Source organism: Pezoporus wallicus, unplaced genomic scaffold, assembly GCF_028554395.1.
Source record: "Pezoporus wallicus isolate ANWC-B61680 ecotype Strahan unplaced genomic scaffold, APGP_CSIRO_Pwel_v1 contig_593, whole genome shotgun sequence".
Classification (NCBI taxonomy): Eukaryota; Metazoa; Chordata; class Aves; order Psittaciformes; family Psittacidae; genus Pezoporus; species Pezoporus wallicus.
This window is the reverse complement of record NW_026642342.1, coordinates 521440-534750: the sequence shown is the minus strand read 5'-3', so window position 1 is coordinate 534750 and position 13311 is coordinate 521440. Positions and strand designations below refer to the sequence as shown.

The 13311-nt window shown below is 38.4% G+C and overlaps 1 protein-coding gene across 3 annotated transcripts in view; it reads right to left on the bottom strand.

Moving 5' to 3' along the window:
* Positions 1–13311, bottom strand: part of STAG1 (STAG1 cohesin complex component) — a 179909-nt gene that overhangs the window by 66730 nt on the left and 99868 nt on the right. For all 3 annotated transcript variants that reach the window (XM_057428966.1, XM_057428967.1, XM_057428968.1), the window contains 4 exons: positions 9918–9994; positions 8126–8330; positions 5727–5878; positions 562–635 (listed from right to left, as the gene is read on the bottom strand). In XM_057428966.1, the coding sequence (XP_057284949.1) occupies positions 562–635; positions 5727–5878; positions 8126–8330; positions 9918–9994 (508 nt within the window). The remainder of the gene's footprint in view (positions 1–561; positions 636–5726; positions 5879–8125; positions 8331–9917; positions 9995–13311) is intronic.

Here is a 13311-nt window from a genome sequence, read left to right as displayed (position 1 = left end):
TGTGCTAACACTACAGTTACTTTTTTAATGTTTTTGTTGTAAACTTCCAAAACAATTAACAAACAGAAAAACCCATGTTAACTTCAATTAAAACTTTTAATTGTTTTAATGTAATTTAAGAAGGAAAAAGCCTAAAGTTGTAGATGTGGCTAAAGTGTATATGGTGGAAACATCAATAATTTGCTGTTTATGCCTAAAACATACAAAAGGAAATGCAGAGTAAAGGTACTCGGCAACCAAAACTGCCAACTAACAATATGCAGTGATCATTTGATTATTTTTAGGATATCTCATGTTTGTGCTCCCACCTTGGAAAATCCATGATTCTCATAACTCTTTAAAGTTGTTTTACTGAATTAAAATAAAGTTACGTGGATGGCTCTAGTATGTAATTAAGAGGGGTTACACTTTTATTTTCTTCCAGAACTTCAGTGGTTTTGAAACTGCTTTTGTGGCATCTAGAGTATTACATCAGAAGAAAAATCAACATAGAAACTGACCTTGACGTTATTTATGATTATACTTTGTTAGCAGAGTCTACTGTAGCATGCATTTTCTTACCGGTATCTATGAACAAATATACCCTTAAAAATAGAGTTCATCATATTTTCGATTTCATCTTGGTTTTCTTGTAGCTGGAAAAAAAAAAAGGCAAAACAAAAAATAAATTAAAGATCACTGCTTACTATAATTTGATATTCTATAATTCTTTATTGAGATACATCAGAAGACCATGAAACAGCACTTAATTAACAGTATTCATAGACTCATTATTTTCTGCTTTTCCAGCATATGCCTGTATTATGTGCATACACATGTATATATGTATATATATATATATATGTATATATGTATATATGCAATTCCTTAATGGAAGTTAACGGTGGAAGAAAGTTAACATTCCCCACACATATCAATTATTTTAGTTTCAAATTAGTCCTTTGAAGACGTCATCACCTTTTTTTTGCTACTGAAATTTAGGCAAATCGAGACCGTGTACTCAGAAATGTCAACGACCATGTATTCAGTTAAACTGATAGAACTACGAGTGAATGACAGCTGCAGAAATGAAGCTGGTTACACATCAGGAATCCCCTCTGAAAAAATTCAATTTTCCATTTCAGAAAAGTACTTAAAGATGTCCTTAATCTTGAGTTTGTCAGTTGCTTCAACTTCAGCACCCATGATAACTGAGTTTCTGAACCAGGAAGCTTTCCAGAATCAGAGTATGGGTGCTTGCTGTTGGAGCACACCTGACATCCAGGCCTTATATTGCAAACCAAACCCAAATAAGAAGGTGTTATGAGCATGTACAATCAGCTTTTGGAGCAGAACTGCTAGTACACTCAAAGCCATCATTTTTCCATCAAGGTGTTTCTTAATGTCAAAGCAGAATACCACATGTGTGAATGTAAATTTTCCCACATTTTCAGTATAAAAACCACAACAAAGCCTTGCTAATACAGAGTGCAAATATGCATAAAATGATCAAACCTATGTAATTATGGACATATATAACAGATAAAAAATCTTAAAGCTACAGGCAGAATTATGATCACCTCTTTTGACTTACCACACAGCGTGAGCTCAGAAACACTTTCACCCAGGGATTTGTATTTTTCAAGCCATGTTTATAAATATTTCTACACTATCTTCCAGATAAGATCTAAAGCAGCTTGCAAAGCTCAGTAAATGAAGTCTCCCAGTTGTCTAAAAGGTAAAGAGGTGCTGTCTGCATTTTGCATATGGGGAAAACAAGGTATTGAGGGCTCCTGACTAAACTGTCAAACACCTGCCAAAGAAATTAATTTCATAGTAAAAGGGATTATTTACAGAGGGAAAAGTTGGATGCACACCAAAGGTCTCATAAACAAAACAACTTCAGACACTGCTTCTGAGAGAAGCACTATTTTCAGCATCAGCTCAACCCAAATATGCATAGACTAAATGCTTGTTCTAGAACACATAATCCAAAAGGGAGTGTGAATTTCTAATCACTCCTCAGTTCGTTGACTTCAAAGGCTACAAGCAGGCAAGCATCCACAGAAACATGAGGCTAGAGACAAACTAGCAGAGAGTGTGGAGTAAAATGAGGTTAGGAATGAATCAAGAAACCTCAGGAGGAACTCTGCAAAACTACTGAGACCCTGAAAGGGAAAGGGGAAGCTAATGAGAACTTTGGGTAGGAATCACTAATATCAAAGCGCACCACAGAAGAGAGGTAGAAGAGACTGAACTTTATGAGAAGATCAAGATACTGAAGAAAAGTGTACTTTGACATTTGCTCAAGTGTGAAATGGAGCAGCACCATACAACACGTAGTGGCACAGATAAGGGGACAGCATGGTTGGCTTCCTCTGTCTTTTTTTCTGTGTGGAATTTACAGCTTGCTATAAACATGGTAAGTTATCAGCTATATAACTCACACAAGGATCCAGAGCTGGTGTAGAATCAGAATCAGAGATTCAGTAGGTCCATGTGAGATCTCTTGTGTAGTAACGTTTAAAAGCATTTGAAAGCTCCAAAGTGTTTCAGATTCAGGTAAGGAAAAAAAAAAAAAAATCCAAAACTGTAATTGCTTTTTACCATTCTAGCTTTTCTAGATCACATACTTGAATTTGAGTGTTAAATTTGAGGCATCTTGAGAGACCATTTGGGCCTTGGAATTCCTGCTCTTACCAATGCAAAAGTGATACTCACCCTTAAACCTAAGTAAAAATAAAGGAAACATTCTCTTACAGATGCTGCAAGAATTTTGAGAAGGTCAAAACCACATGTACAACAAGCACCATATTCAGATTACTACTGACAGCAGCTAAAACACAACCTCCTCTCTATTATGTGAGACTTTCATAAATCACACAATCACAGAAATAAAGGTTGGAAGGGACCTCAAGGATCACCTGGTCCAACCTTTCTAGGCAAAGCATGGTCTAGACGACATGTCCCAGCATCCCATCCGGCTAAGTTTTAACCGCATTCAATGCTGGGGGACCTACCACTGTGGAGATTATTATAGTGGCTGATTGTTCTCATGGTGAAAAATGTTCCCTTGTGCTCAACCAGCATCCCCCCCAGGAATAACTTGTACCATCACCCCTCATCTTTTCCACATGACTCCGTGTAAAAAAGGGAGTCTCCATCTTCTTTATCCCCATTTTCCAGTACTTAAAGGCTGGCTACAAAGTCTCCCTTAAACCTTCCTTTCTCCAAGCTGATCAGTCCCAGCTCTCTCAGCCTTTCCTCACACACTGCCCAGTCCTTTGATCATCTTTGTGGCTCTTCCTGGGACCCTCTCCAGTCTGTCCACATGTAGAGCAGGGACTAATGTAGAGCAGGGACTAAAACTGAACCCAGTATTCCAGGCGTGGCCTGAGAAGCACCGACTGAGGCAACGACATCTTTATCTCTGCTGGTGATGCTCTTGTTGATGTTCCCTAGCATCCTGTTGGCTTTCTTTGCCAGAGCCGCACACTGTTCACTCCTATTGAGCCTGTTGTCTATCAGGACCCCCCACTACTAACTTCACCCCACTCCTGTGCAGCATCAACAGCACAAGTCTCAACTTATACTTGTGGCTCAGAAAATAAGCAGCTAAAAGGCTGCTGAGACACTACATCATGTAAACTTAGCTTCCATGTAAGCAGGCACATGATGCTGAAGGAGGACTCCCTCTCCCTCAAGTCCTCGAGGGAGGTTTGCAATTGCTTTCTAACTTTAGTTGCTTTAACCATGTAACCAACAATCTGTGCCAGCTCATACAAAGGTACATGATGAAGGTCATTTCCAGTTTAGTGACACAAAGTTTGAAGCCATTTTCATTGAAATTCAGTCACTTGGCCTCCATAAAGCAGAGCAGGAGCTGGGCTGAAAATCATCCAGTTTAGTTCAAAATCTCACTGATGACACTACACCTTCACACACTATTCTCACTTCAGGAATGAGAACGAAACACTTGGGAGAGTGTTCCATTTCTTCTACTTCAGCTTAATTTGCCACACTTAGCTCAAGAACTGTACCTCTATAACTTCATGAAGATAAACATATGCCTTTGCATGTGCTTATGAGGGTTTATGATGTCACTACATCAAAGAATCTACCAGCACAGAATACAATTGTAAATTCAGTATATTTAAACACAGGAAATATATAAGAGTATGTCAGGTGTTCTTACAGAGAGTCATTAATGACATCTGATCTTAATAAATCTCTTCTACACAGGTCACCCTACTATGCTTAACACAATGTGTCTGAGGACATACTCAGTCCTCATCACTCCTCTCTGGCCTACTCCTGTGCAACATTTTGATTATTTACGGTGAGTAGTGGTGTGAGAGAGACTGAACAGACCTATAAAAAGTTAATGTTTGCTAAATGCTCATTTTGTAAGTGTTTCACAGCCCCGTGCTGGCCTGAGCATCATTGCTTCAAAGTCTCTCCAGAGCAATTCTATACTGCAGCTCCAAAAGACATTGAAAAGAAAGCTGAAGGAATGAGCACAGAGGATGTTCATAGACACGGAGATGCTAAACCAAGTTAATCAGTGTAATTGGTGACTTTGTCCTTCTCTGGAAATTCAAAGCAATAATTAACAAATGTGGATTAGGAACTATGCTCCAGCTGTTTTAACAAAGCAACTCTGCTTTTTGAAATGCTTTAAGGCTAACATTAAAATTAGTACTTAATTTAAACTCTTTCTCTTGCAGTTTGGGCAGGAGAGATTGTTCTTGCTCTGTATCTTAATGCAGGATTTTTAAAGAATTATGAAAGCCAAATAAAATTGTGTTACGGATCATAGGGGTGACATAAAAATATATAATTGCAATTATCCCCAGACAAAGACTTTAAAGTCAAGCAATTCTGAGTCAAAATTATACCTAGAAGAATTAAAGGTGCACACAGGTAAAGCACCCAGACATCCTTAATGTGCCATGGAAAAAAACAGAGGTGGACGAAATATATTCAAAACCTAATATATTAAAATATTAAAACTAAATCTAAGTCATATATACTTCAATTTTTCAATCCATCTTGTGAGTTTTCTATCTTTACACATTATAGTTGTTTGGGTGCATATGTATTCATTTTTTACTTATCATCTTTAAACTGCCTTTAAGTACACCTCTAAACCTGAATTCCCTGGGATATAATACTTTATTTAGGGATGATTACAGCAACCTCCTAATGGTTTTGCTCACCTAATACCAGACTAGCACTCACTAAAAACAATCTCCCTAGCTTCTTCTCCAGGTGCCACAGCCCCCACTCCACTGTTGCTTGAAAACAGCTACAAAAAGAAGTACTAATGAGACACTATGTCATAATTGCAGTGATCAAAGGGAGAAAGGGGCAGTGCAGTGAGGGACTACATATGATCCTCTTTTCAGAATCTTTCTGCATAATCAAAACAGTTACTGCTTATAACTTGAACCTTATCTTCTTCCTGCCTGCATGACCCCTATAACGGGTCATATATAAAAACCTGTAAATAGAATTCTCCTGTGTGTGCAGAACAGCACATGTACTCACCAATGTATTAGTACAAGATTCGAAAATGTGGTCCAAGTAATATGCTTGAGATCACACAAACACAACTGCAGAAACCTATCTCTTGTTTCTTTTTTACTACGGTACTCAAGTCACAAACTACCCTGGACTTTCTGTAGAGGGAATGCATATAAACCAGGCCAAAAAAAAAAAAAAAAAAAAATCATGTTTTTACTTGCCTCTTTTCTTTTCTGAAGCAGCAGCTCCAATCTTTCATTAGCTCTTTTACCAATCATTTTGTTTCTCTCAGCTTCATACTGCCTCTGAGTATTATCCTGATGAATGCTCAGGTTTAAGGCAACATTCACAAGAGCAGTCATAAGCTTCATAGCTGCAAAGGCAGAAGACAGAATATGACTCTTTACCTGTAGTCAGAGCTAAAAAATATTTCCTCAGCAGATCCATGGTCACAGAAAATAACCAACTCAATTCTGACACAAAGCCACCTGGAAAGGCACTTCCCATCTAAGCAATACCCAGGTCACACAGCTCATCTAAAACCAAGAACAACGTATACATTTACTGCATTGAGCTTCAGGCCATGCTTCAATACATGCTTCATGGCATATATTATCACAGGAAAATGCTGGAGATCTTTGGCTTCTCCTGTTCCTAATGTAAGTACTCGATAAACATGCATCTAATGCCAGAAGCCATCAGTGCCTTAAGTAACTCAAGCTAGTTGTGATGAGCCTTGTTTTTTTGCATTTGTTTATCCTTGCTTGAAGTTTCTAGCTACATAATCCATTCCAAATGATAGCAACTATTTCTTCCACATAGCACAATCTTGGGTAACATCTCTAATGCATGGTGTGGTTTTCTGTCTTGTCAGTCAAGCCTCTCAAACCTTCCAAGCATCTCTCCCACATGATTGCCATGAAACCAGAGTGCATGCCTCATTCCATAATCTCTCTTATGAAACAATCAACCACAATCTAAGATAACAACAAATCAAGATCGCCTAGAATTGAAGATAGTTGGACAGGAATACAGTTTCCATCTCAGTTTAAACAGCAGGCACAGATTTACGGGAGGTTATCTGCAACTCAAGTAGTGTTCACCTTCGAATACCTGATTTGTGGAAGTGAACTCTGAACCTGGAAATTTACGCTTGCATAATTCACGTTTTTACCATCCCACTACTGACTATGGTGAAGAAACTCTAAACTGCAGAAATATGGATTTGACGAATGGACTGTTTGGTGGATGAGGAACTGCCCGGATGGTTGCATCCAAAAGGGTAGTGGTCAATGGCTCAATGTCTGGATGGACACCAGTGACAAGTGGTGTCCCTCAGGGGTCCATAACGGGACCAGTACTCTGATAGTATCTTAATCAACAACATAGTGGGATTGAGTGCATCATCAGTGAGTCTGAAGATGACAGGAAGCTGAGGGGTGCAGGTGACAGAGCCGAATGAGAAGTCATGCAGAGGGACTCAGACAAGCTCGAAGGTGGGCCCATATGAGCCTCACAGGGTTCAAAGGGGCCAAGTGCATGTGAGTTGGGGCAAACCCTGGTATCAATACAGGCTGGCAGATGAAGGGATTGAGAGTACCCCTGAGGAGAAAGACTTAGGGCTACTGGTGGATAAAAGATTGGCTATGAGCCGGCAATGTGCACTTGCAGCCCAGAAGGCCAATTATATCTTGGGCTACATCCAAAGCAGCATGTCAGCAGGACAAGAGAGGCAATTCTGCCCCTCTGTTCTGCTGTGGTGAGACCCCATCTGGAGTACTGCATCCAGCTCTGGAGTCCTCAGTACAGGAAAGATACAAACACTTCAAATATTTGGCATGATCTATGAACAATCTAGACAGAAGAATCTTCCAATATTTCAGCTCATGAGATGAGCAGAAAGGTTATCACCTGACATAACCAGCTTTAGACACCTACACCCAAGCCAGCCACCCTAGTATTGATTTGTAATCGAAGAAAAACAGTTAGTTACAAAGAGAAATTAATCTGGCTTGCAGGAGACATCTCATATAGATCTGATGAAATATACTCTAGAAAATCCTATTTCGAGCTAATGATATAGGCAGTGCTTTCATTAGATGTAGGCAGCTGTGTTAAAAGGTGCAGCGTGGCTGGAGGCAGAAGACAAGAAGACCTACAACTATGGTCCAGTGCTCCCAAATCTAATGCTTCTTAAGAGTGAAGGCACAGATTTTACTTTCTGGTGGACTGAAATTCTTTGATGATACAATTTTCATAATGCTTATTTAGAATAGATTTGTTACTCTAAAATACGGAATTATTAAGACATTCTATACAGCAAATGAACATCTAGCAACAAAATACAAGACGCAGGCTTACCACTTCTGATTCACAGGATTCAAAAGTGTCAATTCTCTGACACTAAGTGCCTGAGCATACTCCTTTCCAAACAAAAAAGTGCACTTAAAGTACACTTTAAGTATAGTTATACCATATATGATACTTGGATTTGATCAAGCTTTTCAGAGTTCTCAGTGCTGGTCAAATTCCACCTCAATCAAAATCAGGAATAATTCACAAAGTGGCTAAATAGTAGCAACTTCTTTGAAGAAACTCTTCTCTGTGCTAGTTTACTTACCAGCTAATGTACTGGTGTGCCTGAAAGCCCGGACCTGGGAATCTGATAAACCAGTCAGAAGAGAGATCACTGTGTCCATCATGTATTCATCATAAATGATGCTGTACTGACACTGTCGAATGAGCACTCCAATGAACTCGCAGAAATTGGATCGAAATTTCTTCCACTGTGGCCCAGGCATGGTAAGCGGATAATCACCACTGTCCTGAAGAACAAGAAAATGGAAATATGAAGTACTAAGAGTCTCCCATTTAATGTATTTTAATGGTTATGTAGCCATTGTGGTCTAAGCCTCTAAGCAAAACACTAACTTTATCCTCCAAGCTAACAGAAAATAATAAAAAAACCCCAGGACATTATTCTCCAGTAAGCAAAGAAACTTGTTGGCATGAAAGTACTTTTACAAAGATTTCATTGGAACTGTTCTACACTTGCAACACTAACTCTGTGCGGTACAAAACATGCATCAAGACTCATTTCTTTGTGTCCTGGGAAATGGGGGGAAAAGATGAAAAAGAAGTATTTCCAGGTATTGAAGGTCAAAACACAAAGGCAGTCTTGTGTGATTGAAAGTTTGTGTCATTCTCCATCCCTTCTTTAACTCATGTTAATATCCTAATACTTGTTCAAGGCCATGGATAAGACGGAAGACTTGCAGAAGTAAATCCTGAAAAAGAGCAGTGTTCATATTTATGGTTACCCTGCTTAACTTCTTGAATCATAGCCTTGGCATTCCATTTAGAATTGGTCAGAAAAAGATGCTGCTGTCCTACAGAAAATTTGTGTTTCATTATTTGTTTTCCTCACTGTACAAAATGAACACTCAGAACATGTCATTTTTTTATACATGAAAAATAATTAAAAAAAAAACCCAAACCCCACAGTTAAAACAATCTCAAAACTAAAAATCGTTCACCATTAGGAACATTTTTATTTTAACAGAAGATACCCAATCTGAATTGAAATACACTTGTTTCAAACAAAGATACCTAGGTCTACTCTACAGAAAGAGTACTTCTTTCTGTAATACTGTTCCCAATGGTAATTTTCATTTCAAGCTACTCTTTGGTTTAAAGTGCCATTTCAGATGAACAAAACATTAATCTGCACACAGAAAACAGAGTAGAGTGCTGAAAAAACCTGCAGTCTTATCTTAGTAATCTGGAGTTCTTTGTTGTATGCTGGCAGTTCCAAGAGGTGAACTTCAGAACCCAGAATACTACCACCAATTTCATGGGATGAGAAAACTTTCTACAGTTCTTCCTGCCTCCCCTTACTAATTTCTCTAACATCCAGGACAAATAAGTATATCCCCCTCAAAGACATACAAAGATACATGAAGGTCTACACAGACCCAGACCAGGACTAATGTGAACTCAAGCAGAGGCAGACCTGGCTGGGCTCTCTCACCCCACCAGTTGTGAGTTTGCTCCATGCTTTTGTGTGACAGTACACTTGTGCCCTTAAACTGGCTAAATCACGAACTTTTCTGTACCAGCAATTAAGCATCTAGGGCCTACTCAATCCACCACACTGACTTTTCAAGTGAGTGATTGTAACTACCTTTTCAAGTAATTCTATTACTTTTTGGTTTCCAATTACTACTCTTTCCTAAAGCTCATGCTGGCTTGTTATTCCTCACCCAACAGTTTAAATCACTGCTTTGCCTGTCAATGCAGTTTCTCAAACTGAGCCACTGGTCATCCACTGGTTTCTTGCCCATTGCATTTTTAAACAAAAAGTATGTTGTAATATATTCCAGAATGTTTGAAGAACTATGTGTATACTATACCTCATCAAATTCTTCTGTCATCTTCCTTATGATTTCTGCATTTTGCATGTTCCTAAACATTTCAATTCTTACAGTGCCTGTGAGGTAACAAAGGAAAAAAAGAAATTAACCAAATCCATTTCACTGTTATGTCAAATATCAATGTCTTCCTGCTGCTAAATTTACAGCTCACTAATATGTAAGAAGAAGTATATAACGCAATAACAGGAACACACTGAACAAGACTGTCTTTTGAAGAAGTGGGTAAAAAAAAAAAAATCATCTCTCCTGTAAAATACTGTCAGACTAGGAGTTAGTAAAAATGTCCATCTTTTTACTCTTTACAACTGAGCAAGTAGAATTCAGAAGTGATAGCAATGTAGGACTCATGCCATCTCTGCAGTTGCCAAGAGCTTTTCATTTGTGTCCAAAATAAAATGAAGCCCATCTTTCAGTTTGAAAGCCAATACTAGCAATTCTCCACTTGTTATGATGAGTCACCTGGATAACAGATATACCATGATCTCTGTGGAGAGACACAGGAGTGGTTTTCATACTGCTTAGCTCAGGACCAACAGGGTTTATTGATATGGACACAGCACCTGCAGAGCAGAGCTAGCATAATCACATCACATGACGCTATTGTCAGGAGGTTTTTCCAGAACTAATGGCTCCAAAGGGCCCAATCAAGATGTGAGGCAGATCAGGACCAAAAGCAGCAACTGTATTTATGTTATTCCTTCATCTGGATTATGGCATTCCCCACTGTTACCTGAACAGCAAAGCTGATTTACTTTTCATTGTTAATTTTACAAAGGTACCAGAATTTAAAATATAATGACACAACAATAAATGAAAATTCTTGTGACTTGATCCTAAATGCAACTGGTATAAACAAATATTTTTACAAAATAAAAAAATTTTCCACTTTACTGCCTTTGCAACTGATTATATACCAACCATATAACACAAGGCAACACTGGAACATTTTTTTGCTACTACATGATCTTTTTGCCACTTCACTTCTTCTATTGTTAATGGAAGAGGAGGAAATACAGAAAAATTAAGCAAACTGCAGAGCCGGAAAATCCATCCCAACATCATTAACATTACAAACTGTTTAACAGTTTTCCTGCTTTTGGAAAAAGTTCAACTGGATTAATGATCCACTGCACAGCTCCAAAACTTCAAACCATAATAGAAGAAGCTTAACAAGTAATAGTGTTAGCCCCTCTACAAAGGATAAAGATTAAATATCCTAAATATTATGAGAATGTTTTAATTTCTTGAAAAACGCATACTAGAAACATAAGCATTTCAAAATATACTAGCACAGGTACAGCACAACAATCCTCTGTATCTTGCTAAAGGTTTTGTTTTACAATGCAACTTAAACCCTGATTTCTTGAATCTGTTTTGCTTCTTCATGAAATAATGTTTATTTGCTATCTGTTCCATGCTGGGTAACACTGTCAACCTCAGTTCTAACAACGTCAATTTAAGTTTGTGCATGGCAATTTCCGCATGATCAATAAATGATTACTAATGCAATATATTATGATAAAACCAGAAACCAGAGAATCTTACCATATGACAGTTGAAGATCTATTTTATTAGCTTTGAAATCATCTGTACATGCAGCTTTATTTTAATGTTTCCCCCAGTACTGCAAGTTTTCTTTGATTATGTGAAACAGTTTCACAGCATGTCTCAGAGTATTGAATAGTGGACTGCTATTCTTAGTAATCCACCTCAACTGCATTAATTCTTTATCTCACTGCATGCTGTCATCTGTTGCTCTTCTCATTGGTACTATAACCTTGACTAAATAAATAACCTAAAGACTTTTGACTTGTTTGTTTTTTGTTTTTTTTTTAACAGCCCCAATTCTAATTTTATTTATTGATTTATGACTTCTGTTAATAACCTTAAATAGCTTCCACATAATATATAACCATGATACTTTCTTAGAGAAAGTACCATAAAAATACCATGAATAAAATCCCTCATTAATGCACTTAAATCAAATCTCCCTTCAACTTTGTATAATTCTGCTCTGGTTTGTAAAGCAAACTGTGTACATGGTGGCACAGCCACATGGAACCTGCCTGCTAAACTGACACCAAGGGAAGAGGCTGCAACCACAAGACTACGTACCACAGGTAGTTTCTCTTGAATCATGGAACGGCTTTTACCTTCCATGGCTAGAACTGAGACAGCACCATCTATCTGTTGGGCTTTTTAGGATTTCTACTAATCAGTGTGTGCAAGTATTGCAGATAAGGCTAGTGTAGTTTCTATACATCTTCCAAACAAGCAATGGTTCAGTTCTTTGGGAGCAGGAGGCAAGAGAATGCACAGGATGAACAACATTTTGACATCTAGGGATGCCACGGTGGACAGGAGCTCAATACTGCCAAGGAGTGAAGATGAACAGCTCTTATCAACTCACTGTTATGTCTCTTTCTTTCCTCCACTTTTTTTTGACAAAGTTTGTCAAGCAAAATGAACATTTCTACTTACCTGGCAGTATGTATTAGCTTTGGGCTGACTGCTTTTCCCAGGTGGACTTCCTCCACCTGACCAAAACACAAAACCAAAACCTGTCTGGTTTTCTGGGAAACTGATTTAATATTCTGTAAATATGCTATGAAGACTCTGCTAACAAATATTTCAGGGTGTCATCACAACTTTTCTACACTGCAACGGTGGACACTGTTCAAATTTAGAGGTTTTAATGATGAGTGAAAGTCTAAAGTCATCATCTGCCCAAACTGAGTAAGCTGCAAGAAAAGTGGTGGGAAAATTCCATCTCAAGACTGAAGTCAATGGATATAAAGTAAGCCCACAGTCTCCTGCCAAAGGATTAATTATAGGACCTTAAATCTGTGGTGACTGACTTGTATCTCGCAACCACACAAACTGGAAAAACAATAACCAGAAGAAAGATTTATAAAGGCATCAAGATGCAGACACAAGAAGATTTCTACTGGAAAGTATCATATGAAAAAACCAATATGCGCTTCCGCATTAGCTGAAGGTTGATAGTTGGGATCAGAGCACTGGAAAGTAATTTTGACTGTTGAAACTGCTGAAAGAGGACATGTTAATAAAGATTTTTCAAAGGTGGATGATGATTACAGAACTGCTGGGTGGGCAATGTTTCTTTCCCTTTATATCATAGAATCATAGAGTAGTTAGGGCTGGAAAGGACCTCAACATCATTTAGTTCCAACCCCCATACCGTGGGCAGGGACACCTCACACTAAACCATCTCACCCAAGGTTCTGTCCAGCCTGGCCCTGAATACTGCCAGGGGTGGAGCGTTCACAACTTCCTTGGGCAACCCATTCCAGTGCCTCACCACCATCACAGTAAAGAACTTCTTCTTTATAACCAATCTAAACTTCCCCTG